Source organism: Saimiri boliviensis, chromosome 13 (assembly GCF_048565385.1).
Source record: "Saimiri boliviensis isolate mSaiBol1 chromosome 13, mSaiBol1.pri, whole genome shotgun sequence".
NCBI classification, from domain to species: Eukaryota; Metazoa; Chordata; class Mammalia; order Primates; family Cebidae; genus Saimiri; species Saimiri boliviensis.
The window spans coordinates 86,549,435-86,574,348 of NC_133461.1; the positions used below are offsets into that span (position 1 = coordinate 86,549,435).

Sequence of the window (24,914 nt, forward strand, 5' to 3'; positions counted from 1 at the left end):
GAAGCAATGCATTAAAACCTTTCTGCAGAGACCCTTGGTTAGAAACTTGGCCTTTTATTTAATTTTTATTTATTTATTTATTTATTTAGAGATGGAGTTTTGCTCGTCTCCCCTCTGGAGTACAGTGGTACAATCTCAGCTCTCTGCAACCTCTGCCTCTCAGTTTCAAGTGATTCTCCTCCCTCAGCCTCCAGAGTAGCTAGGATTACAGGTGCACACTGCTAAGCCCGCCATCACACCAGCTAATTTTGTATTTTTACTAGAGACGGGGCTTCATCACATTGGCCGGACTGGTGTTGAACTCCTGACCTCAGGTGATCTGCCTGCCTTGGCCTTCCAAAGTTCTGGGATTACAGGTATGAACCACCTTGTCTGGCTAAAAGTTAGCCTTTTAAATCATTAATAAGTGCTAGAGCATCAAGCAGAGAAAACAAATGAAGATCTGTGACAAAGTCAGGACCCCCCCCCCAAAAAAAAAAAATCCTCAGGCTGTGACTTTGCGGGTTTCTGGTTAGGTTATTTGAATGTTGAAGGCTTTCCTTCACTTTCAGTCCTGACTTGATGGGCAGAGGTAGGTAGGGAAGGATAGACATTTCTCAATTCCATTTCTAAATGTTGCCTAGGGAACACACTATATAGACCACAAGCTTCTCTGCTTTCAGGAGCAGGAGAGGATCTCCCAGTTCTTTTGAGCCTTCCCACTACCAGGGGGTGAGTTCCCGAATCAGTTTTCTAAGAAACCTAACCAACAGATCTGTGCAAAATAGATTATTCCTGTTCCCGTTCCGTGTAATAGCAAGGCTCCCTCTTTATTCAGGAAAGGAAAAGCCACAGGACTTTTCTTTCCATTACCACCTTAATTAATTCATTAATGATTTTTCAGGCAAGTTTTATTCAGGCACTTTGGGACAGGGCAGTGAGTCAGAGGTTGGCATCAAAACCAGAATAGAAGCTGTGCTTTTCTCTGGAGATTCTACTCTGGGCTTTAGATTCCCAGATCATACAACTTCCTAATTGGAAAGAAATGTTCTTAAACAAGAGCAGGGGTTTTGCTGGAGCCTGACAGTGACTAATAAGGTCAGTCCAGTCTAAGGACTGTCTGATGAAAGAGGAGCTGGATTTACTTGTCAGAGTGAATTTCTAAAAGTTTTTTCACCCCGAGGTTTACTGCTGAATATAAATAAAAGACCCCTCCTTGGGCAATCCCATCCCAATTCCTGCAAATATGCCTTAGTTAATTAAATTAACTTTGAAATGACATTCCATGTCTTGCTCTCAAATGCCTTTGTTTTCTCCAAGATCTGCTTACTGACAAGCTGTTTCACAAGATTCCTGTTTGAACTGGTTATATTTCATCCACAGGCTGCAGACAAATCGGAGACAGGTTTTTCTGTTTGTTTGTTTTGTTGTTGTTATTGTTTTTTTCTGAGACGGAATCCCCCCTCTGTTTTCCAGGCTGGAGTGCAGTGGCGTGATATCGACCCACTGCAACCTCCGCCTGCCGGGTTCAAGCGATTCTCCTGCCTCAGCCTCCTGAGTATATGGGATCACAGGCGCCTGCCACGACGCCCGGCTAATATATATATATATTAGTACAGACGGGGTTTCACTACGTTGGCCAGGCTGGGGAAGACAGGTTTTATCATCATCTCTACATTCGGCATGGCGTAGCCCTCACATTGTACTCATTTGACTGTGAACCAAATGGCTCACAAACATACAATTAAAAATATATCTATCTAGGGTGTTTAGACAGTATCCCGATAAAAACAACATGGTAATTTAAATCTCCTTTGCTGAAATTCACACAACAAAAGGCTAATTCCTGAATTGGCAATGTGGAGCGGGAGGAGATTTTTTAAATTAGTCTTTTAATAAAAAATCAGTCCTTAGCTTTCTCAATTAAAGTGGCTCTCGGCTTAAATGCATTAAGTCCCAAGCTGTGGCTACCCTCCAGGGAACAGCCGCGCAGGCGCGGACACGCACACGTGGACACACACACACACACTCACACGCGCCCTCCCACACCCCTTGCCGTGTGAATCGCCAGCGATTTAGGGCCTCTCCACCACGGATTACTGTCAGGTGCAGAAAGCAAGCCTCTTTGTTCCATGGGCATTTTCCTCCTCCCGGATTTGACTGTTATTTACGGGCCACGTGAGCGCCAGGCGCGGGTCCGGCGTTGGAGGCGACCCCAGCGCAGGGGAGACAAAGGCTGGCCCAGAGCGCGACCCGTGAGGCCCCGGGACGACTCCCCAGCTCCTGTGACACGCGTGAAATTGGCCCGGACCTACCTCCTGAGAGGCTTTTTCCAGAAATGCTTTATCAAAGCCTTTGTAAAGGAATCGGTGTTTCCTTGCGCTGGGAGAGCTCCGGCCCTGGGCCTGGCAGGCGGCGATTTCTGAGCTGCCAAAGAGCAACCCGGGAAAGCGAAATCAGCCTTGGACTTGTTGGGGCCCCGGGGGCGCCTTGCTCCTTATCAAAAGCGAGTTATTAGACAGAGCCCCACAGTCACTTCAGCAGAATGGGAAACGACTCAGACGCCTTTTGCCCTCCCCACAGGGAGGCCTCGCGGTACGCCTTTGACCACTGATCTCCCACTCGGAGTGCCCGGCGCGAGGTCCCACCACCTGGCAGCCTCGGTCAGTCAGTTCACAGTTGTGGCCCCTTCCAGGGCCTGGACTAGGGTGAGCACAAGCCTCGAGCTCAAAATTTAATAAGGGCTCCGAAAAGTCAGTTATCAAAAGAAATATCTTGATGCAATGCTTCTTTAAAAAAAAAAAAAAAAGGCAAAAACTCCATGATGAATAAAATACTAAATTTTAAGAAGAGAGAGGATCCGTGCAGTGCCATAGTGAGCCATTTTGGATCCCGGAGCAAAAGGAAAGATCACCTTGCCCAAGCGGTGCCCCTCACAGCCCATTCGAGCAGGGCCCGGGGGTCAGGGCATTTGGGGCGCAGTGGGGGGCGAGGCGGGTCGAAGGTCTCGGAAGGGGAGGCTCCGCCAAGCTCCGGTCTGGGAGTGCAGGGATGGCCCCTGGGACCGGAGGTGAGAGCACGGAAGAGCCACTCTGCCCGGAACAAAGGCGTGGGGGGAGGGCGAGCTGGAGCGGGAGAGACCCGGTGGGTTCCGCGGCCCTTGCCGCCTGGGTCGGCCTTCCACGCGCGCCCTGGAATGGAATACGCTACTCCGCAGCTTCCGAGACTGCGAGCGAGTCATATAACTTCCTTGCTCTGTGATTAATTCTCAGTAACAAGACTTGGCAAGATGTCGGGCGAATGATTTTTGACTTCTGCACGGTCCCCACCGTGTGCGTGCATAAACCCCCAGCTAAATGCCGCCTCTGGGAAATTAAATGCAAAAGAGAAATGGGGATGCGGAGGGCTGCCACGTGCCCTGGAAAAAGGGATGCCCGAAAACCCGAATCGGGCCCAGAGCTGCTGAAGTTCTTTTAAAAGGTCATTCTTCACGGGTACATTTTCCATGGCCCAGCTCCACGCCAAATGTGGACCTGTCATTTCCTGAAAGGATAATTCACAACTATGCCAGATAGGGTGAAGACGTTCCCCAAACCCGAAAACCTTATTTTCCCCCTGACCAGGGTTAAATAAACATCTTTTAGGAGGCGCGGACAGGAGTGCAGCCTGTTCTCCTCCCTCGGAACACCATTCCGGCAATTAATGCCTCCCTATGGGTCGTAAAGCCACAAACCCCACACGTCACTCCGATCCTGGGCTTCGGGCGAAAGGACTTTCTCTTTCATCTTCCAAGCAGGGGGTTGCCCACGTTCCTGGGGAAGCTATAAAACTGATTTAATGGCTTTGGATGAAAATCGATCACGCTAATGCATACGCTAACGTCTCAGGAATCGCGTTTTCAGAAAGGACTGGCCGGGCCAAAAGCGCACAGGGAGTCTGGGGCTAGGAGGTGCAGGCCCTGCCGGGTGGGCAGCGACGCTCCAGTCCCCTCTCCTTGGGTACCCGGGAGAGACTGCGGGCCTGTCACGCGGGGAAGCGCGAAGGTGCAAACGGATGAAAGCTCAAACCCGAGCCCCGGCCTCCTCGGCTGGCTATTTCCCTTGGCGCCGCCAGCTGAGCGGCGGGACAGGTGCGGATGCCGGGCTGAAGGCGCAGCGGAGGCCGGGCCTGCCAGCGGACAGCGAAAGGCGCTGCGAGCTCCATTCACAAAGTCCCGGCGCTGCCTGCGGCTCGCGGCGGGTCGGAGGCCGCCTCCCTCTTCCTCTCAGTCTTCGTTTTATGAATGGGCCTGACGGCGAGCACCCGGCGCCCTGTTTACTCCGCTCTTTGTGACGTCGAGTTCCCGTGACCGGGAGCGAGCAGCCGCGCTCCATTCAAGCTCCAGGGAGGGGGCGGGAGGAGGGGCCCGGAGGGAGCGGGGAGTCAGCGCAGGGGGCGGGGGAGGGCGCGGGGCCCGGAATGGAACGGGGCGGGGCCTGGCGGGGTAGTACCGAGCGCCCCCTCCCCCGGGAGCGCGGAGGAGCATTAATAAATCTCTAAGCCGAGGAGGAAACTCTGGCTGGGGCAGTGCGCGGAGCGCCGGGGAAGCGTGGGGAGCGACAGGAGCAGCGCGACCGGCAAAAATACACAAGAGGCTGGGGCCGAAGAGAGTCCGCGGTCCTCTCCCGTAAACACACTCCCCTCCAGCGCCGCCTCGCCCTCCGCGCCGCGCGCTGTTCGGCTGGGCGCCCGAGGCCGCTCTGACTGCTATGTGACTGCGGGGCTCCAGGAGGAAGGGGGCCGAGAGGAGACTCGCCCGCGGGAGCGCCTGGAGACCACGTTTGCGGCCACTTCAGCGGGCGTCCCCTCGTAGCCCGCGCCCGCCCTTTCCTGCAGCCTAGGCGGCCCGGGTGCTTTTCTCTTCCTCGAGCGCCCAGCCGAAGGTTCCCGGCGACTATGGTGACGATGGAGGAGCTGCGGGAGATGGACTGCAGTGTGCTCAAAAGGCTGATGAACCGGGACGAGAACGGCGGCGGCGCGGGAGGCAGTGGAAGCCACGGCGCCCTGGGGCTACCGAGCGGTGGCAAGTGCCTGCTGCTGGACTGCAGACCCTTCCTGGCGCACAGCGCGGGCTACATCCGAGGCTCGGTCAATGTGCGCTGCAACACCATCGTGAGGCGGCGGGCTAAGGGCTCTGTGAGCCTGGAGCAGATCCTGCCCGCCGAGGAGGAGGTGCGCGCCCGCCTGCGCTCCGGCCTCTACTCAGCGGTCATCGTCTATGACGAACGTAGCCCGCGTGCCGAGAGCCTCCGCGAGGACAGCACCGTGTCGCTGGTGGTGCAGGCTCTGCGCCGCAACGCCGAGCGCACCGACATCTGCCTGCTCAAAGGTAAACGCGGGCTCCGGGCGCGAGCTGGAGGGGAGATGGAGGAGGTCTTGGAGGCCTGCGCCTTATTGGCACGGAAAGGAGTCCCCTGCGTGATTCGTGGTTGCGGGGATCCCCGCGCGCCCCTTTGTGCGTGTTGGTGTGTACGGGCTTGCAAGGTTTCTATGAAAGTGCGAGCTTCAAGTCCTCAGGGACAGTGCGGGCGGGTTCCCCCAGTCGCCGGCAATTCTGCTCTGTCCTAGCGAAGCTCGTTTATTGACACTAAAGGTCCTGGCCTCGAGGGTGAAGCGACTCTACTGCGCCGCCCATCTCGAGTCCCGGGAAGTGTTCTCAAGTATCACGGGGCGCGTGGGGACAAGATAGGCCTATCGGTTTGGCATGCCGGGGCCCTGCACTAAGCCCGACCCGGAAAATCCGAGAGGTAGGGAAAAGGGTGAAGGCGGGTGGGCGCCGAGGTACAATCAGCCCTGCCAGTTTCACTGAAAACAAGACCCTGGCAAATGCAGAAAGGATGATTGGGTTGTACACACTGTGTAGAGCGATCTGTATCTGCTTTCCCGCTGCCCAACTCCGAGCTCCGCTTGGAAGGTGGCTAATCTCCGTCCCGGGCTAGATCCAGGCTCTGGGAGCGGGAGGCTGCAGGACTGTATAACTGGGGGACGCGGGGCGGAATCGGTCCTCTGGCTCCTGCAAATCTGGGTAGCGCAGAATGACCACCTTTTGTTCAGCCCAGATTTGAGACTATCTGATGGCGGCGCGTGCCGGATGTAAGCGAGCCCTGGCGAAACTTGGCGACCCGGCTGTCTTGTCATGTTTGGTAGTCGGATATCCCGAAGAAAATCGCGTGCTGTCCGAGTTTCTGGAGGGACTGGGCGACCGCCGCACCTGCAGGGCCAGGTGTGTCTGCGGCTGTCGGGCTTGGGAGCGGGCAGGGCGCGTGGGGTCCAGGCGCCCCCTGCCGCGCTGCGCCCTCCCCTCCCGCCGCCGCATTCCGAGCATTCTTTCGCGCGGGTCGGTCTGCGATTCCGAGCCCGGGAGGCGGTTCAGACTCCCCCCTCCATCAAAGAGCCGCACCTACCCCCGCAGGCGCCCCCGCCACCTCCCTCCTTTCCTTTCGTTTCCTTTCCGCTCCTTTCCGGACCTGTCCACTGGGGAGCAAGGGAGCTGGAGGGGGGCGGAAATCTCTCCACTCCAAAAAGCACAACAAAACTGCTCAGTGCTGAAGAGTCGGGTTCGCCCCTGCCGAACAGCGGGGGGCTTTGTTCTCCGCAGTTGTTTCCTGCCCATTTGACCTGTCAGCTGCTGGGGAAACGCTGCTGTTGACCTTTGGTTGAACTGCTAAGGCGATTTTGCTGATTTTTCTTTCTTTTTCCGCGAGAGCCGTCTTTTGCCCCTCCACTTGAGCCCAGTCCCCCTCCCTTCTCCCCAAAGCGCTCCGGGAGAAAGTGCCAGGAAGGGGCTTGTCCCGGAAAGCCTGGCCGCTGAGAGGGGCCAGGTCCTGCTTAGGCCACCAGGGTGGGCGTCCGCGCCATTGTTTGAGCTTGTCCGCGCTGGTGGCAGAGATGAGGGCAATTCCTCTGGGACCCAAGTCCCCTCGAATGACCGGGGCTGGCCGGAATGTTCCCCGAACGACTTTGCCTTCGACTCTCCGGATAGAGAGCGCGGGCACACCTTCCTTCGCTGGCCTCGGAGCCCGGGACCCGCGGGAACACAGCAGGGCTGGGGCTAGGCTCCAGCCCCACGTGGAGTGTGGGTTTGTTTTGTTGTGTTTTGCTTTCCTTCCTGGAAGAAATCCGCAGGGGACCGCCCTAGAGCGGCAGCTCCGGGACCTCAGCCCTTGGGCTTCCGGGGGTGCAGCCACTGAGGCCCCGCTCCCGGGGAGAGAGGGATTAGTTTTTCAGGTTTATCCCCAGGGCGCGCGGCATCTCCCTGTCCCTCGTGAATCCCGTTGAGTGTCCCCTCCCCAACCTCCTCCATTTCACCCAGCCAGACCTATTCGAGAGTCCTGGAGATTCTGGGCGAGGCTAGTGACTGGGAAGGCCAGGCCTTTTGGTAAAATGAGAGCCCCTGTGGGTGGCGAGGTGCCTGGCCTTCGGAAGAGAAGTATTTTAAGGGCTGTTTCCTCCTGGAGCCTGCACTGCCTCTTGTCTTCTGCCCCGATGCGGGCAGGGAGGATCATCTTCTGCATCTCGAAGTGGACATCCTTGCAGAGGGAGGTGTGCAGGCCGGGGCCGCAGACTTAGCTTCAGTCTCTTCTGGAATAGCCCTTCCTCCCCTGCCCTGTAGCCAGAAATTCAGCTTCTGCTTCACAAGCAAAGGGACCCTGCCCTTGGAAGCAGGCATCTAAAATTGAGAGGTGGGGGAATCTTCCAGCTTGCTCTGTAGTGGTGCTGAACATCCTTGAGGTAAACTGGGGCCTGCTCGGTTTAGCTTAGCTGATCTTGACATATGTGTTAAGCAGAGGCCATCTTTAACCCAGTTCCTCTTCCTCCTCTTTGCCCTCTAATGGAAAGGCATCCCTAGAGAGGGCACAGGGGAAAAAGTCAGTATCTGCTCCCATAGCCCGGCAGGAAGGGGCTGGGGAAGGAAATCAAGGTGTCTCCCAGGACTCCAGATACACCTCCCTTCCTAGCCTGGAAGCCAGTGCAGTGGAGCAAATGTGGTTTCCTGGGAGGGGGCTCCGGGGCAGAGACCTAAAGGGGAATTTTGAGAAGCAAACGAAGAAAAAGCCCTTTCGATTATATGTGGTAAATGCTTGAATCGTTGAGAGCTGGTTTCCTACTGGAGCTGTTCATTTTATTTTCTAGCGAGGAAATTAATGTGTGTCTCATTTCATGTGTGCCTGTGCGTGTCTGTAAAAGTGGGCAGGTCAGGAAGCCCGTGGAAGGCCTGCTGGTTGGTGTCTGCCATTCTTGGAGGGGTTAGAGGAAGCAGTAAGAACAAGGTAATATTTTCAGAAGTGGTAGTAGCCTTCCCAGCCAAAGCTATCTAACTCTCCTAATTAATTGCATTTTAAAATTCAGTTTTTCCATTTCTGCCACGTTGAAGGGTTCCTTCTACCGCGCTGAACTGGCTGCTCCATGCAGGTGAGGGAGGCAAACTTTGCTGAGTATCAAGAAAGTACTGCCTAGTCTTTACATTTACTAAGATTACCCGAGTTTTGCTAAGAGCAATACCGAAAATCCCAGTGTTTTTTGTCTTTGCTAGTAAAGGATTTCCAGTGGGGTAGTTTTTTTTAAAGCTCATTTAATTTAAATCCTGTAAGGTATTTTTAGGGTCAGTTTGGACATTTTAGTTTTTTGGGCTTTATCACAATACACTTCTTGAAATCCCTTTCTCTCTCATTTGCAAATCTTGGATTAGAGTTTGAGACTCCCCTGGTCATTAGAGAAAGACAAAAAGAGCTTTTTCTTACCCTATTCTTTGCCTTTAATATCTCCAAATAACAAAATAGCCTGTTATGCAAAAAGATTTCAGGCATAAAAACATTACCTTCTTTCCACTTACCTAAAATTTCCCTCAGCCTTAGATAGTTCTTATTGAAAAGCTGTCCTGGAGGTGTTCGAGAAACGGGGAAGATCATCTAGATATTACAGTTTCTCCTTCCACTCACCCTGTAGTACCCAATAGCATCCACTAGCCCAGGGCCTGACCCTAAGCCTCCGATGTTACCCTTTCTATAGAAAGCAGTCACTAAGGCCAATGATGATTGCGGGGGAAGAGAGGCACAATTCACAGCTCTGGCAACTCTGGTGACTGTTTTGTTTTTTTTTCTCACTAGCCCCACCACTGCCATTTCTGTCTTCAGTTCTCCAGGAGGGCAGTGGCATCAAACAGCACAGCTCTGGGGGATGTCAATGTTGCATACCTTTTCTACCTAAAGGGAAAATGACTAGCTTTTCTGCTTGCAAATAGAATACCCTTTTGCTTGCAAATACGGTAGCTTTTCTGCTTGCAAATGTTATACAATGTCCATGACAGCCAAGGATTGGAAGTGTAAGTGCTTACAGGTAATTTTTAACCCCATTGTAATTTGTTAAATAATTACAATGAAGCAATCTCACTACTTTAGGCATCCTTTACATTGGATGTCTCCAACTAAAAAAAGTAACGAAAGACAGATGTAGGTGTAAATTGAGAGCAAAACTTGACCCTTAAGATTATCACAACTTCCTTGGGCTTATTATCCTGGGTGCCTCTAGGAGAGGTGGACTGCACCCACAAAAATGGGCTGCTCAGAAAAACTAGGGAGAGAGGAAGGATGGCTACTATACAGAGCCAAGAAATTCCTTTTTAAAAAAATCAGAGCATCTGAAACCCGATAGCCGATTTCCTTACCAGGAGGCAGTTCATGGCAAACAAAGAGGAAGCATGATGGGAAGAAAAGTTCACTCCAACGGAAGTCAGTTTGCTGAACATAGCAGATCACCCAGGAAGACTGGAAGAGACTGCATACCAGTTTGAGTCCTCAGCATGGCATTAGGTGTCAACTGGCAGGAAGGTACAGGTGTTTCTGTGTTCATAGTCCCAAGGTGTGAAGTTCACTTACTTAGATTTTAAATATACGTCAGCATTTACATAGGGGCTTACTGAGTCAGCACTCACATAGAGTTCCCAAAGGCTTTCTTGCAGGAGCATGACTTTCTGGCAAGAGCAAGGCCATAAGCCCTGCCTAGTATCAGGTGCTATTCTGAGTGCTGGGGGCATAATGGGGAAAAAGTGGCAGCCACGTTAAGATCCATGACCAAGACCGGGCATGGTGGCTCATGCCTACAATCCTACAGTGGCATCTTGTGACAACCAGCCACAGATCCCCAAAAGCTGGCGACCGTTGTCAGGGACAAGAACCTTCCAGTGCTCCTGCCCCTTGAGCAAATTTGCTTCTTCACCTTGTTCCTTCTTGCTTGTTCTTTAAAACTCCACTAGAGGGAAATGACTTTTTCCGCAATCATTTTTCTGCTGCAGAGAGACGGAGGCATGCAGATCACTTGAGGCCAGGGCAACACGGTGAAACTTGTTCTCTACAAAAAATACAAAAATTAGCCAGGCAAGGTGGCATGTGCCTATGGTCTCAGCTACTCAGGGGGCTGAAGCAAGGAGATTGCTTGAGTCCAGTGAAGTCAAGGCTACAGTGAGCCATGATCGCGACACTGGACTGCAGCCTGGGAAATAGAGTGAGAGACCCTGTGTGTGTGTGTGTGTGTGTGTGTGTGTGTGTGTGTGTGTGTGTGTGGCGGGGAAGATCCAGGATCATAGTCACCACCAAAGGACAGTTTTCCCAGTCACAGATCCCGTTAACAATCCTATTATGTTGATATTCTCAGTGCTACATCCATCTGCCCTTCGTAAAGTACTTTTACATACATTATCTCCTGCTCCTGCAAGGCATAAGTGCAGGGTAGAGTTTCTGATGAGGCTCCTCATTTCCACTAAACTTTGAAAATTGCCTCTCTGTATGAGGGTGTGAGAAGAAGGAGGCACGGCGGAGTTGAACTGTAGATGGAGTTATTCCCCAAGTAGGTTGAATGAAAATCATATTCCTTTTTTTCTTCCAGACTTTCAAATTGTACAATAAAGGTGACAAAATGAGAGATTTAAGAATAGAAAATATAGTCTGGGTGTGGTGGCTCATGCCTGTAATCCTTGGAAGGCTGAGGCAGACTGATCATGAAGTCAGGAGTTCAAAATCAGCCTGACCACCATGGTGAAACCCTGTCTCTACTAATAAACTACAAAAAAAAAAAAAAAAAAAAAAAATTAGCTGGGCGTGGTGGCGTGCACCTGTAATCCCAGCTACTCAGAAGGCTGAAGCAGGAGAAACAAATCTGGGAGGTGGAGGTTGCACTGAGCTGAGATCACACCACTGCATTCCAGCCTGGGCAACAGAGCGTGAGAGTACATATCAAAAAAAAAAAAAAAAAAGAACAGAAAATGTATCCTTAAATAAGCACATGGGAAAAACAGGTTGAAATGAGTAAGAAACCTGTTATGGAATTTATTCAGTAGGACACAGAATGTTCAATACATTCATTACAAACATTCAAAGGGCATAGGAAAAAAAGTCCAAATTCATTCATCTGGAATGGCACATTTGATAATAAAATTATTCAGAAGAAAAAAATGCAGATTTTAGGCCCCTTCTGCTTCAGAGCTGGCCAAACTGACCTGCAAATAAGTAGATCCTAGATATTGAGAATAACAGGATACTGGAACTTAAAGATCATTATAATTAGAAATTCTTACATTTTGAGAATTGAGAGTGGGAAAAACCAGCGTTAAGAAGGGAACATACTTGTCCAGATTCCACAATGCAAGTTGGCCCTGCACCTGGATCTTCTCCACTTATCCTGCACCCGAGCTAGGGCATGGGATGGAGCCCAGCCCCTTTGTAGACAATGAGAATAAGCTTTCCCTTTCATGATTTTTTGGGATGAAACTGGTGACCTATATCTAGGTCTTGAAAGAGCTGTGATTACAGTATTTGCATGGATTTGGGATGGGTAGCAGGGACTGAGTGGAATTAGCCTTAGAATAATCCTTTTTGACCCCGCCCATGGTAAGAAACACATTTCAATTTATATTGTGACCCAGGGGAGGGATACATGCACACCTGAAAAAAAAAGTTCCATGAAATGAAATTCTCTTTAAGTGCAATGGGTCCTCCTAAGTTATTCTATTGTATTCCATGAAAAAAAAAATGGGTTGTGACTTCATGATCACCTGGATTAGGAAATGGATGGATAGAAGCAGAGTTTGGTGAAATATCAGCAGTGCCCTATTTGGATCTGTTCTGTTTTTGCATGAAAAGTCTGTCTTCACTTGATGAAACCTGCAGGCAGTGCCCCCTAGAGAAGGCCCCCCCCAGGAAGGGGTGGAAGGCAGAGGTGGCATAGATTGACACCCAGAGATGACTTACTGGGGCGTGGCCCTGTGCGGGGGCGGGGCGTGGCCCTGTGCGGGGTGGACGTGAGCAGCTTCTTCCATGGATGGAGAAATGCTAACTTGGAGGCATCCTCCCGCTTCACCTTCACTGCATCCTCCAGTCTCCACCAGCTCAGATCATATTGTTTTCACCTATGGGTGCTGGCCTGAGTGCAGCCTGGGGCCCACCAGAAGGAACTCCCTTTAGTGTGGCATCTTCTGACAACTAGACACAGACCCCTAAAAGCTGGCAACCACTGTCAGGGACGAGAACCTTCCAATGCTCCTGCCCCTTGAGTGAATTTGCTTCTTCACCTTGTTTCTTTTTGCTTATGCTTCAAAACTTCTGCAGAGGTAACTGACTTTTCCGTAATCATTTCTCTGCTGCCTTTTAATGGTGCCTTTTTCAGACAGTTGTGATCAGCCTGGGGGAGATGACCAATGGCACCCCTCAGCCAAGATCTAGCCTGTTCCCTGTCTAATGGGTCACTTGGGCCCTCCCTGCCCCCCACACCACTCCATGACCAGTGGCTGGCTCCAGGTCCCTGGCAAGGACTCTGCTGAGTGGCAGCGATGGCTGTGCCTGGGAGGGAAGGTGGAGCCCTTCCTGTCTTCTCTACGAAATCTGGAGGTCTGGAGGTCTCCAGAAACCATGAGATGGGCTTCTGGGAGAGCAGGCTGTCAAAGGCCTAGTACCTTACACTTATCAGCATTACCCTGTCCCCTGGTTCCTCTTTGGCCTTTGAGGATCTCTGCTGAGGGCACCCAAGGGCACCCCTCCTTGTAGGCACCAAGAAGGGAAAACTTCATGATCTGTCTCCCTGATGCCAGGCGCAGAGCCTGGCTATTGGAACTAATCCTCAAAGGCCCCTGTGCAGGAGACTTTCATCACCTCTTACAGACAAGGAGGAGGCTTGGAGAGGTTCAGGAAGCCCAGGCTGGTAAATGCTCGGGGTGGGGTGCAACCTGATGGCAGAGCCTGTGCCTTTTCCAGACCTTCACTCCAGTGCCCTGTCCCATACCCTCAGCCATGGGGACATCATCCTTTCAGCTGCTCTGGGCTCTTCCTGATTCTCCAGCCCCCAGCGCCGCTTTGCTCTGTGACCTTGGGGCCTGTCCTGGCACTCCCGGGCTGCCCAACCATTCGCTTTCTGGTGCAGGTGATAGCTTGTCTGTCTAGGTGGTGAGATTTTGCCGGACACCACTTGGGTCTAACATGTCATTTTAACATGTGTTTTGACAGCTCAAATTATGTAACAGACACAGAAGGATCATTTAGTTAGAATTGTTGCAAATCCTAGAGAAGTACATAGAATAACAAGCAATGGCTTGGGATACAGGTGTCCAACCACTGTTGATACATGGTTTCCCTTCCACTTCCTCCAAAAGGGAGCATTGACCGAAGTTTCCCATCACAGAGGCCCCTGAGGGACTTCAGCTGCAGGCAGACATTTGCTTCCTCTTCCCCCATCCTCTAATCACTGCGTTTGGTGTAGCAGTGCTGGCAGCCGGACAAGGAAAGGGGTTTCTAATGAGAGGGAGGGGGTGTTTCTGTGATGAGGTGGCTGCCAAGGCCACCAGCATGACCAAAGCTGATGGTACCAGCCCCGCCAGCAGGTTTTCCATCCAGGGAGGCTGGTCACTGTGACTCAGCAGGAACAAGGGCCTGTGACCAGAGAGAGATCCATTTATATCCTGAGGGAGGGAGAGGAGGGGAGTAGAGGAGCTTCCTCCAGTCAGAGAGGAAAAATTGTATGCCCTGTTTCTATAAGTCTTATACTGTGGTAGAGAACAGTTTCCTTCCTCTCAGTAGGAAGCAGTCTTTGGGGTTGGGATTTGGGGCAAGTGACTAAGCGTCACATGTCTGGACATTGGAAAATTTCTGTGAATGGCCCTAGGGCACGGTGGTCCTATGTCACTATCATGAAGACTGCAAAGGCAGTGACATCTGGGACCGTCAGCCAACTTGTCGTGGGAGTCAATTGAATGGGTCTCTAACACACAGGCCCTGCTGAATCAATCTAATCAATTTCTGGCCCTACAAAAACTGCAAAATCAAAATAAAAGCAGGGCCACACATGGATAGCACTGTAGATTGGAAGTTGGCCACAAAGGGAATCCCAGAGATCACAAGAAAACCAGAGATGATAGGGGTTGAGTGGTTGTCTTTTTGGAGGGCTTCCCTGCGGCCTTTCCCTGTATCCCACCCACCTCCACCCCTCCTGGATAGCAGCACCGCCTCTATTCCAGTTCGGCTGGCCATTTATTTTCTTCTTCTTCTTTTTTTTTTTTTTTTTTTGAGACGGAGTCTCACTCTATGATCTCGGCTCACTGCAAACTCTGCCCCACGGGATTCAAGCGATTCTCCTGCTTTAGCGTCCCGCGTTGCTAGGATTACAGGTGCCCACCACCATGCCCAGCTAACTTTTGTATTTTTAGTAGAGGCAGGGTTTCACCATCTTGACTAGGCTGGTCTTGAACTCCTGACCTCGTGATCCATGCACCTTGGCCTCCCAAAGTGCTAGGATTACAGGCAAGAGCCACCGCACCTGGCTTCTTTTTTTATTTAAAATATCTCCCTTCTCTGGAAGATGACCCACAGATAAACATTCCAGGGCTTATGCACTCTCCGGTGGGGAAATCTTCCCTTGTGCAAACCTGCATGTAACATGAGGGATTTATTTAGATTTAAGCCCATTTCCTCTTGTTCTGGCCTCTTGGGTGACAGAACAGCTCCGTTGCTGACATCCAGAAGAGCTTGTGGCAGGGTCATTTCTTTTCCTTCTTTCTCACACTGGAGGACCTCCCCTGAAGAAGGGCTGGAATCTGGGGTGACAGGTGTCTCTTCAGGTGCTTAGTGTCCTTGGAAGCCCAGTGTGACCTTCCCTTCTTTTTTGTCATTGTCCTAAGGAGCTACTCTGTAGAGTCTTTTTTGCACATTCTCTGCACATCTTCCTTTGGGTGTCTAACTCTCTAACCCAGGTCTTGTCCATAACACTTCTTCCAGCCTTGCTGCAGTCCTGGCAAGCATGTCCTCTGCATCTCTGGAAACCTCTCCATGGCCATTCGCTAGGTCCACAGCGCCACCCAGTGGCAAATGCAGAGCATGCCCGCTCCACCTTCCCAGCAGCTGGCCTGAGTCTCAGAGTTAAGTTCTTTCTGACTTCCTGCTGGCTTAGTGACCCCATTAACCTGAGCTTCTTTCTCCTTTACAGGTGGCTATGAGAGGTTTTCCTCCGAGTACCCAGAATTCTGTTCTAAAACCAAGGCCCTGGCAGCCATCCCACCCCCGTTTCCCCCCAGTGCCACAGAGCCCTTGGACCTGGGCTGCAGCTCCTGCGGGACCCCGCTACATGACCAGGTAGACTTGGGGTGCAGCGCTTGGGAGTGGGGGTGAGGGGCAGTGTAGGGGCCAAGCAGTGCTTTCTTTTCAGAGTTCTGAGGGTGTTTTTTGTCTGCTTTTGAGACAGTCTTGCTCTGTCACCTAGGAGTGCAGTGGTGTGATTATAGCTCACTGCAACCTCGAACTCCTGAGCTCAAGGGATCCTCCCTGGTAGCTGGGACTACAGGTGTGCCCTACCACACCTAGCTAATTTAAGAAGTTTTTTGGTAGAGATGAGGGGGTCTTGCTGTGTTGCCCAGGCTGGTCTTGAACTCCTGGCCTCAAGTGATCCTCCTGCTTTGGCCTCCTAAAGTGCTGGGATCACTGATTTGGGCCCATGGCTCTGGTTCTGATTTTTTTTTTTTTTTCAAGTTTTTGAATGTTATGTCTCAATTTGGGGAGAATTCAGTGAACCCTGAGTATTGGGGTGGGATGTAAGGTAGGGCCCATTTACTCCTTGGCAATCTTCCCCTTCCCTCTCTAAATATCCTCCCCTTAAGAAAAAAATTCAAAGACACGACTCCCTGACCTGGCCTCTAGCATGGTGTGCCGACAAGTGAGGCCACCTGAAGCCCTGGGGACCTGCTCTCTGGGAAGCTGAGGTCATCCTTCTTTGAAGTAGCAGGTCATGGACTGCATCTTGGTCCCCGAGAGGCAGGCTGCCCATGTATCAGCCAAATGGACATAGATGGTTACCCACCCTCCCTCTAAGAAAATCTGCATGAGCCACTGTGTTTCTTACAAAGCCTCCCTCTAAGAAAATCTGCATGAGCCACTGTGTTTCTTACAAAGAACCCTCGGGCTCTTTCAGTTAGATGGACTCTGCTGCCCACATCTCATTTGCTGAATTTAAGCCAGCGTTTCCTCATTTACCAAGATCTCTTCTCTTGTCTGTGTGGCCAAGAAGGCATCGGCTTATTTATTTGTTTATTTTTAGAGACAGAGTCTCACTCTGTTACCAAGGCTTGAGTCCAGTGGTGCAATCATAGCTCACTGTGGCTTCAAACTCCTGGGTTCAGATGATCCTCCCATCTCAGCCTCCTGGGTAGCTGGGATTACAGGTGTGTACTGGGATTACAGGTGTGTACCACCATAACAGGTTAATTTTTCATAGAGATGAGGTCTCACTATGTTGCCCACGATGGCCTTGAACTCCTGGCTCACATGATCCTCCCATCTCAGCCTCCTAAAGTGCTGGGATTACAGGCGTGAGCCACTGCACACCTGTTTTTTATATGCCCAGTGAATACATAACCATAAACCACACAGCAAATGGCTTGATGATTAGCAGGTATCAACTCCATGTCACAGATGGTGCCACAAGGCTCGCATTATCCTGCCGTTTCTTTTGCCATGGGGGAGGTGGGCTGCAGGAGGGACCCACAAGACTTTACCTGCCCTGGCCTCTTTGCCCACAAGTAGAGGTCAAAGGCTGGAGAAGTCTCCCTAAGCCTATCGCCCCTCCAAGAGCTCCAGGAGGCTACAGGGGGTGCCTGGGAGGGCCAGACCCAGCAGGCATCCTCCATGGGGCCTGGAAAGGAAAGCTCTCCGCAGACAAGTGTCCACTCCCTGTGCCAAGCACCTTACCCTTGTGTCGTTGGGGGGGACTTTGTTTCCCTTTCTTTGCAGGGGGGTCCTGTGGAGATCCTTCCCTTCCTCTACCTCGGCAGTGCCTACCATGCCGCCCGGAGAGATATGCTGGATGCCCTGGGCATCACGGCCCTGCTAAATGTCTCCTCCGACTGCCCAAACCACTTTGAAGGACACTATCAGTACAAGTGCATCCCGGTGGAAGACAACCACAAGGCGGACATCAGCTCCTGGTTCATGGAAGCCATAGAGTACATTGGTAGGCTGGCCCTGCACTCGGGTTCCTGGGTCCCAGGGCCAGTGGGAAGGATGAGAAGGAACCCCTGTAAGCCCGGTTTGAAGGTGGACATGGGAGGCACTGAATCCAAGAGTCCCCATTTCCCCTCTTCCTCATTAGGAAGGCTTGTGCATTGGATGTGGGTTTGGGAGGGAGGAGGGAAGAGGGACTTACGCCCAGGCTTAGCTTGCAGAGTCAGTCACCTTCCCCTTGCATGGCTCTGGTGCCCAGATGGTGAGATTTTTTGAATGGGGAGGAACATGCAGGGAGCAGTAAGCCACAGTTTTTATTTTATTTATATTTATTGATTGATTTTTGAGACAGAGTGTTACTTTGTTGCCCAGGCCGGAGTGCAATGGTGCCATCCCAGCTCACTGCAACCTCCGCCTCCCAGGTTCAAGCTATTCTCTGGCCTCAGCCTCCAGAATAGATGGGACTACAAGTGTGCCACCATGCCCAGCTAATTCTTGTATTTTTTGTAGAGACGGTTTCATCATATTGCCCAGGCTGGTCTTGAATTCCTGAGCTCAAGTGATTTGCCCGATTCAGCCTCCCAAAGTGCTGGGATTACAGGCATGAGCCACCACCACCCTGGGCCCCACTGTTTTGTTTCTGCAAATGGAAATCCTTGACCGGAAAACTAACTCCAGCATAATGATTGGGAAAACAGACCTCAGAACAGGGAGCATTTTAGAGACTCTCCCACGTGGGTTTTCTTCCTCCCCAGTCCTTGGTGTAGGATGTCTATTCCTTCCTCCAGAGTCCTTCACCCCCAGTGCTGGCCGGTGCCCCTAATCGGGGCGGGGTCTGCAGAAACGTGCACTCACCTATGGCACCCTGTCCCCAGATGCGGTGAAGGACTGCCGCGGGCGTGTGCTGGTGCACTGCCAGGCGGGCATCTCGCGCTCGGCCACCATCTGCCTGGCCTACCTGATGATGAAGAAGCGGGTGAGGCTGGAGGAGGCCTTCGAGTTCGTCAAGCAGCGCCGCAGCATCATCTCGCCCAACTTCAGCTTCATGGGGCAGCTGCTGCAGTTCGAGTCCCAGGTGCTGGCCACATCCTGTGCCGCGGAGGCAGCCAGCCCCTCCGGACCCCTGCGGGAGCGAGGCAAGACCCCCGCCACGCCCACCTCCCAGTTCGTCTTCAGCTTTCCGGTCTCGGTGGGCGTGCACTCCGCCCCCAGCAGCCTGCCCTACCTGCACAGCCCCATCACCACCTCCCCTAGCTGTTAGATCCGCCCTGGGGGCCCCAGAACCAGAGCCGGCTCCCAGCAAGGGTGGCACGGGCAGAAAGTCGGGACTGAGCAGCTGCGAGCAGGCGACCGAGCTCCTTTCCCATCATTTCTCCTTGGCCCACCGCGAGGCCAGCCAGAATGGCAATAAGGACTCCGAATACACATTAAAAGCAAACAGAACACTCCAACTTAGAGCAATAACGGCTGCCGCAGCAGCCAGGGAAGACCTTGGTTCGGTTTATGTGTCAGTTTTACTTTTCTGATAGAAATTTCTTACCTCATTTTTTTAAGCAGTAAGGCTTGAACTGATGAAACCCACAAATCCTAGCAAACGTGCCCAACCAGTTTTACTAAAGGGGGAGGAAGGGAGGGCAAAGGGATGAGAAGACAAGTTTCCCAGAAGTGCCTGGTTCTGTGTGCTTGTCCCTTTGTTGTTGTCGTTGTAGTTACAGGAATTTTTTTTTTTTAGAAGAAGAAATCTTCAAGGATGTGGTTTTCATTTCTCAGTCACCAACAGGTGAATAATGATGCTTAATAATAAAGTATTTATTAAGACTTTCTTCAGAATATGTAAGTACAAGAAGTCTAGTGACAGTGCAATTAGAATATATTTATATTGATGTCAGACAGCTGAGCACATAGCATGCAGATGTCAGAGCAGTTAGGAAGTCAATGGTGTGTTGTAGGCGTGGGCGAGGTAGCATGATCAGCACCTTGTGTTTGTTGCCAGTGAGAAGCAGGCAGGGTCGGGGGAGGAGGAAGAGAGCAAAGGATTAGGTTTGAATTGCCTTTTTGTAAAAAAGAGACAGGATCTCAATATGTTGCCCAGGCTGGTCTCAAGCAACTCTTGGGCTCGGGAGATCCTCCCACCTGAGCCTGCCGAGTAGTTGGGGCTGCAGGTGCATGTCACCATGGCCAACATGAATTGCTTTTGAAGCTGGTTCCTGGGCATGTAGGCCACTGAAGCAATTTTAGATCACAAAAAGACAACCTTTTTTCTCTCCAATGATCACTTTGGTGGTGGGAGCAATTTTTGCCTAAATCTGCCTAAGACTTGTCTATCGTCTGTGATCGATGCCATATCGCAACAAAGGTGCTCCTTGAAAATCGGGTGCGGTTCAAATTTTCCTACAGCAAATCATTCGGCAAGGCCAGCCATTGGGGAATCCAGACAACTAGAGATAATCCTGAAATGAATCCTTTTGTAAGTGGAAGCACCATCTTTTCTTTTTTGCATCAATTGGAGGTTTTAATTTTAGGGGGTTACCTGAAGTGAAATATACCAACCAATTCTTGTGTTCTTTAAATTCCTGGTTAGGTGAATATTTTTGAATAAAATGATGAAGACACCACCCCAGGGTCACCTAAAATATTCACCTAAAAGATTTTTAATAAAAAGAGGGAAATATATACCACATTTCAGGTCTCCTCGAAGTGTGGAAGGACAAGAGAGCATCAGTGAACTGATTGTGGATTGCTTATATCAGAGTCCATTGGTAGGAATTTCCCAAACTGGAAACCAAAGGGCCAGGGTGGGGTCGGGGCTGATGGCTGGTGAGGGGGCTGGCCACTGGCGCCCGGGACGTGCATCATGGGCATGTGGGTGCCATTTTGAATCCTTACTTGGGCCTTTCTAAATAAGGACTGGCTTTGAAGGGAGAAACATTTTCTGTGGGGAGGGTTTGGGGAGGAGGGATGAGGGAACAAGCTACATGCTATTTTGTTTGTAGTATTGTGCAACAGTCTTGTTATGGAGTGCCAGATTAGAGGTTATTGCAAACTTGTCTAGAAGTGAGAGCATGTTTTTTTGTTTTTTGTTTTCCCTTTGAGAGTCTACATCTAATGAACATTCTTGCTCACCCATAAATAACATCAAGCCTCAATGTCACCATCACGCTGGGATGCTCTTTCTCATCTGGCATCCTAGACAGGACCAGGTTGTTTACCTTTCCTTCCATGAACCTGTGATGGCCTCATTCATCCTGACTTTATTAGTAAAGTAGCTTTAGAGCTCTGCCTGTGAATGAGGCTAGAGCTCCCACTGGCTATTTTAAGAACAGCCAGGGGCTCCCTGCTTCCTCTGAGAATAACAGTTGAAGCGTGGAGGGGTTGGGTTCCCGAACAATGGAACAATTTAGAGAACACAGTCGGACATACCCACCTTTTCCTTGATTCCTGGAAGTCCAGTGGGTTCTGCAGCTAAAAAAGACCTGGGTCCCAGCAGCAGAGAGACAGGACAGAAGGCAAGAAGGGAAGGTAACCTGCAGAACAGATTCAGTTTTTATAGAATGAGTGCACATTTGCCAAAAGTGTCCTGCTTTCCCAGACTGGATTCCCACCATGGGGACAGTCGGAACTCAGGACTAGCTCCAGTGACATCTTTCCTCCCTAGTCTTCTATCACAGTGTCAAAACAACTATTTATAAAGCCATTTTCTTTGTGCTTGATAACAGCACGAGTCTCAAAACTTTTAGAAATAAAATCACTGGCTTGATTGGAAAGGAGGACTTATTTAAAATTGTTTTTTCATCAGAAGTCTTTTGGATGACTTACAATCGCTCTGATGAAGACACCACCCCAGGGTCAGTCCAAAAGGTCAATGACTTTCGATCAGCATCCATCCTTCCCATGAAGGGATTCTACTGATGGAAAATATCTGTAATGACAGGAAAGCATTGCCCTTCATTGATTATCAACTTTGCTGTCAGCTGTGAAAGACAGACTGCTCACTGGGTATTCTGTAGAGAGTGAGGAATGCTGCCCATTCCCTCCCAGCATGTCTGACCCAGGGATGTGTGTGGAGGAGCCTTGGGGGAAATGGACCAAGCTTTCCCACAGAGCAGTATTCGGCTGAAGCGGAGGTGAGCAGGTGACTGGTAGGTCCCAGCTCCCGTCATTCCCTCCCGAGGCCATTTTGCTCAGTTGCTCATTCCAGCTGGATTCCAGAGAGTTTTCTAATTTGGGAAGCCATAGAAAAGTTTTTAAATCTTGGGAAGATTCAGAGAGGGAGGTAGGATGGTTGATTTCAACATGACAGGAAGAGACGGGATATTGAGAATTGGCCACCAGCCAAGCCTGTGGTAGTAAAGCCATGGTTCCATGTTGGAATTAGCTGGGGAACTTTCACAATTCTGATACTCAGGCTCTCCTAGATCAGTTCAGCCAGTTCTAGTGGTGGGGTTGGGGGGAACTCAGGCATCAGTGTTTCGAAGCTCCCCAGGTACTTTACCTGTGCAGCCAAGCTTGGGAAACTGCCATGCTTTCTGGATGCCAAGGCACTGTTGGAGGCTGGGTGTGACAGCACAAAGAGCCAGACCGTCCTGTGGAAATCACAGCCACGGGTTTGCCACTGGCTCAGCATGGTCTCACCACCAATCCCAGCCCGGCTGAGGGACAAGATGGTTTCTCTCGGGAGCTCCTGAGTGGAGCACCCTTCCAGGCTTTTCGAAAGCCAGATAATCTGTGGAGCCTTGTTAAGGGACTCAATACAGTGCCTGGATATTGATGTTTTTCCTTGAGACTGTCTTGTCCATCAATAAAGATGGAGGATGTCTCCACTTTGAACCCTGCTTCCCCACCAAAACCCTCTCTCCCTTAGAGTTTACGAGTCATTCAAGGAAGAGACTTCTTAAAGACAGCAATGCAATTCTTGTAACTTGTGTAAATAGGGTAAATAGGCCCATCTTTCAGAGTGATGTCATTTCTACATTTGATATGCCTGTATTTCTGTAGGATGTATATAGGTCAGGGGATTTTTGTTTGGTTTTGTTTTTTAGAAGTCAGTATGTCTGGTTTTATTTATTGCTTGAAAAAGATCATTTAAAAAAAATAAATACATTTTCAACCACTTCCGGCTTGGTTTTTAATCTTTCCTTGAAAACTGTTCTGCTGTTTTGACTTGGAAGGGGAGGAAAGAACCACTGGGTCAATAACTCTGCCCACTTAATAGCACAGTGGAGACAAAGCCCTTTTCTATTCTTTTTCCTTCCTTCCTTCCTTTCTTCCTTTCTTCCTTTTTCTTTCTCTTTCTCTCTCTCTTCTCTCCCTCCCTCCCTTCCTTCCCTTTCTCTCCTTCTTTTTCTTCCTGTGTCTTTTCTTTTCTTCTTTGCTTCAGCAAGGTCTGGCTCTGTCCCCCAGGCTAGAATGCAGTGGCACAATTGTAGCTCATTCCAACCTTGAACTCCTGGACTCAAGCGATCCTCTTGCCTTAGCCTGCCAAGTAGCTGGGATTATGGGTGCACACCATCACACCAGGGTAATTTTTTTTTTTTTTTTTTGAAACAAGGTCTCACTCTGTCACCCAGACTGGAGTCAGTTGTACAATCTCAGCTCATCACAATCTCCACCCAGGCTCAAGCAATTCTGCCTCAGCCTCCCGAGTAGCTGGGATTACAGATACATGACACTACTACCTGGCTAATTTTTAGTAGAGACAGTGTTTCACCATGTTGTCCAGGCTGGTCTTGAACTCCTGACCTCTAATGTTCCAACGATCTCGGCCTCCCAAAGTCCTGGGATTATAGGTGTTAGCCATCACACCTGGCCTTTTTTTTTTTTTTTTTTTTTTTGAGACATGATCTCCGTATGTTGCCCAGGCTGGTCTTGAACTGAGCTCAAGCCATCCTCCTGCCTCAGCTTTGCCACTGCACGTGGCATGAAACCCTTTTTGCTCCCTGGGCACTCTTCAAAGCAGGTGAGAGAAGGCTGATACTCATCTCTAAGAACCTGATTTCTCCATGATGTCCTCCAGTAGCAGAGAGACAGGGAAGAAGTGAATGATGGTGAGGGACAGTACTTCTGAGCATCTGTTATGTGTCATCACTTTGTACTTACCGCTGTTTAAGATTGACCTCTCCCCATGAGGAGCCATCATTATATCCTGTGCTTGGGTGTAACAGAAGAATGCAAAAGGAGTGGCCACTACTGGAACACCCCTCCCCAATGGGGAGGGGGTCCAGCCTGTCTCAAGAGAATCTGAAGAAATTATACTGATCTTTTATTCCACTGGGATCGTGAAAATGAGCACTATGTATCAAGGCCAGATTGAAGAAGTAAGCTGATAAAGCCTGTATCATGTCAGTGTTATCCTTGGTACTGATTGTGGATTGCTTGTATCAGATTTCATTGGTGTGAATTTCCCAAAAAGAAAACCAAAGGCATTAGTGAACATGCATTCCCACCGTATCATGATGATTTAACATAACTGTGGAAGCACTAGCCAATGTAATTAGCAAAGGAAAGAAATGAAGTATACAACGTGGAAAGTGGGCGGTCCAACAATTTTCAGATGATTTGTGGAAAACAAAAGGGAATCAACTGACAAACTATCAGAGATAAGGTAATTCAGTAAGTGGTTGATTACAAAGTAAACACAAACAGCTTTCCTATAGGAAATATCAATTAAAAATTAACTAGAAGTGGTAGAAAATCCCATTTACAATCATATACCTATTTTTGGAAATAGATGCTTGGTGCCACAAAGAAAAATCTGCACTGAAACAAAGGATCTTTCAGCAATGCAATTTTTACTTCCTGGACTGCTAGCTGTCTTGCCACAAGAATACAAAGAACAAAGGAAAACACACAAATTTATTCCTTATACATTTGGGGTCATCTTTACTGCTGTGTCCGGTCTCTTGGCTGGAGCCAGACCTCACAATCTAAACTAAAACCCAATTGGCTAACAACTTAAAACTTTTCTTAACAGGTAAAAGCAATGGAGAGCTGAGACATGCCTGTAAGCATGTCTAGCACAGATATTTTGGTTAAAGTACAAGGATATGGATTGTACTACGTGCCTGTCTGTAAGCATGGCATGTTTTAACAGCTACATAGGATAGGGCTTAACAAAGTTATTAGCATACTTATTCTTTAACAAGGAAGGAAACTTTAAAAAGGAACTTTTCTACTTCTCACATCAATGATAGACTTTAACAGAAATAGGTGGGGAGTATATGATGGACATGGTAGAGCCTTGCCAAGGGACACATAGAGACACTTGGAAAAAGTGGAACATACAGATGGTCCCCAAGTTACCAGGATTTGATTTAATAATTTTTTGACTTTACGGTGGTACAGAAGTGATATGCATTCAGTAGAAACCATTGAAAAAGGAAAATAAATCTCAGTCCCCTCAAATCACTAAGCCAAATGGAAATCACTAAT

The 24,914-nt window shown here is 50.1% G+C and overlaps 1 protein-coding gene across 1 annotated transcript; it reads left to right on the forward strand.

The window, feature by feature from the left end:
* The first annotated feature begins 4,428 nt into the window (after positions 1-4,428).
* On the forward strand, positions 4,429-23,025 carry DUSP4 (dual specificity phosphatase 4). Its single transcript, XM_003944056.4, has 4 exons — positions 4,429-5,347; positions 15,481-15,626; positions 17,277-17,496; positions 18,362-23,025. The coding sequence occupies exons 1-4, from the start codon at positions 4,915-4,917 to the stop codon at positions 18,745-18,747; spliced, it is 1,185 nt and encodes a 394-aa protein (XP_003944105.1). The 5' UTR covers positions 4,429-4,914; the 3' UTR covers positions 18,748-23,025.
* The last annotated feature ends 1,889 nt before the right edge of the window (positions 23,026-24,914 follow it).

Bases quoted from the DNA above. Each gene is read 5' to 3' on its own strand.
- DUSP4 (XM_003944056.4), top strand. From the start codon at position 4,915: ATGGTGACGATGGAGGAGCTGCGGGAGATGGACTGCAGTGTGCTCAAA. The intron at 5,348-15,480 runs GTAAACGCGGGC...TCTCCTTTACAG, and splicing joins CGACATCTGCCTGCTCAAAG to GTGGCTATGAGAGGTTTTCC. The intron at 17,497-18,361 runs GTAGGCTGGCCC...CCCTGTCCCCAG, and splicing joins GGAAGCCATAGAGTACATTG to ATGCGGTGAAGGACTGCCGC.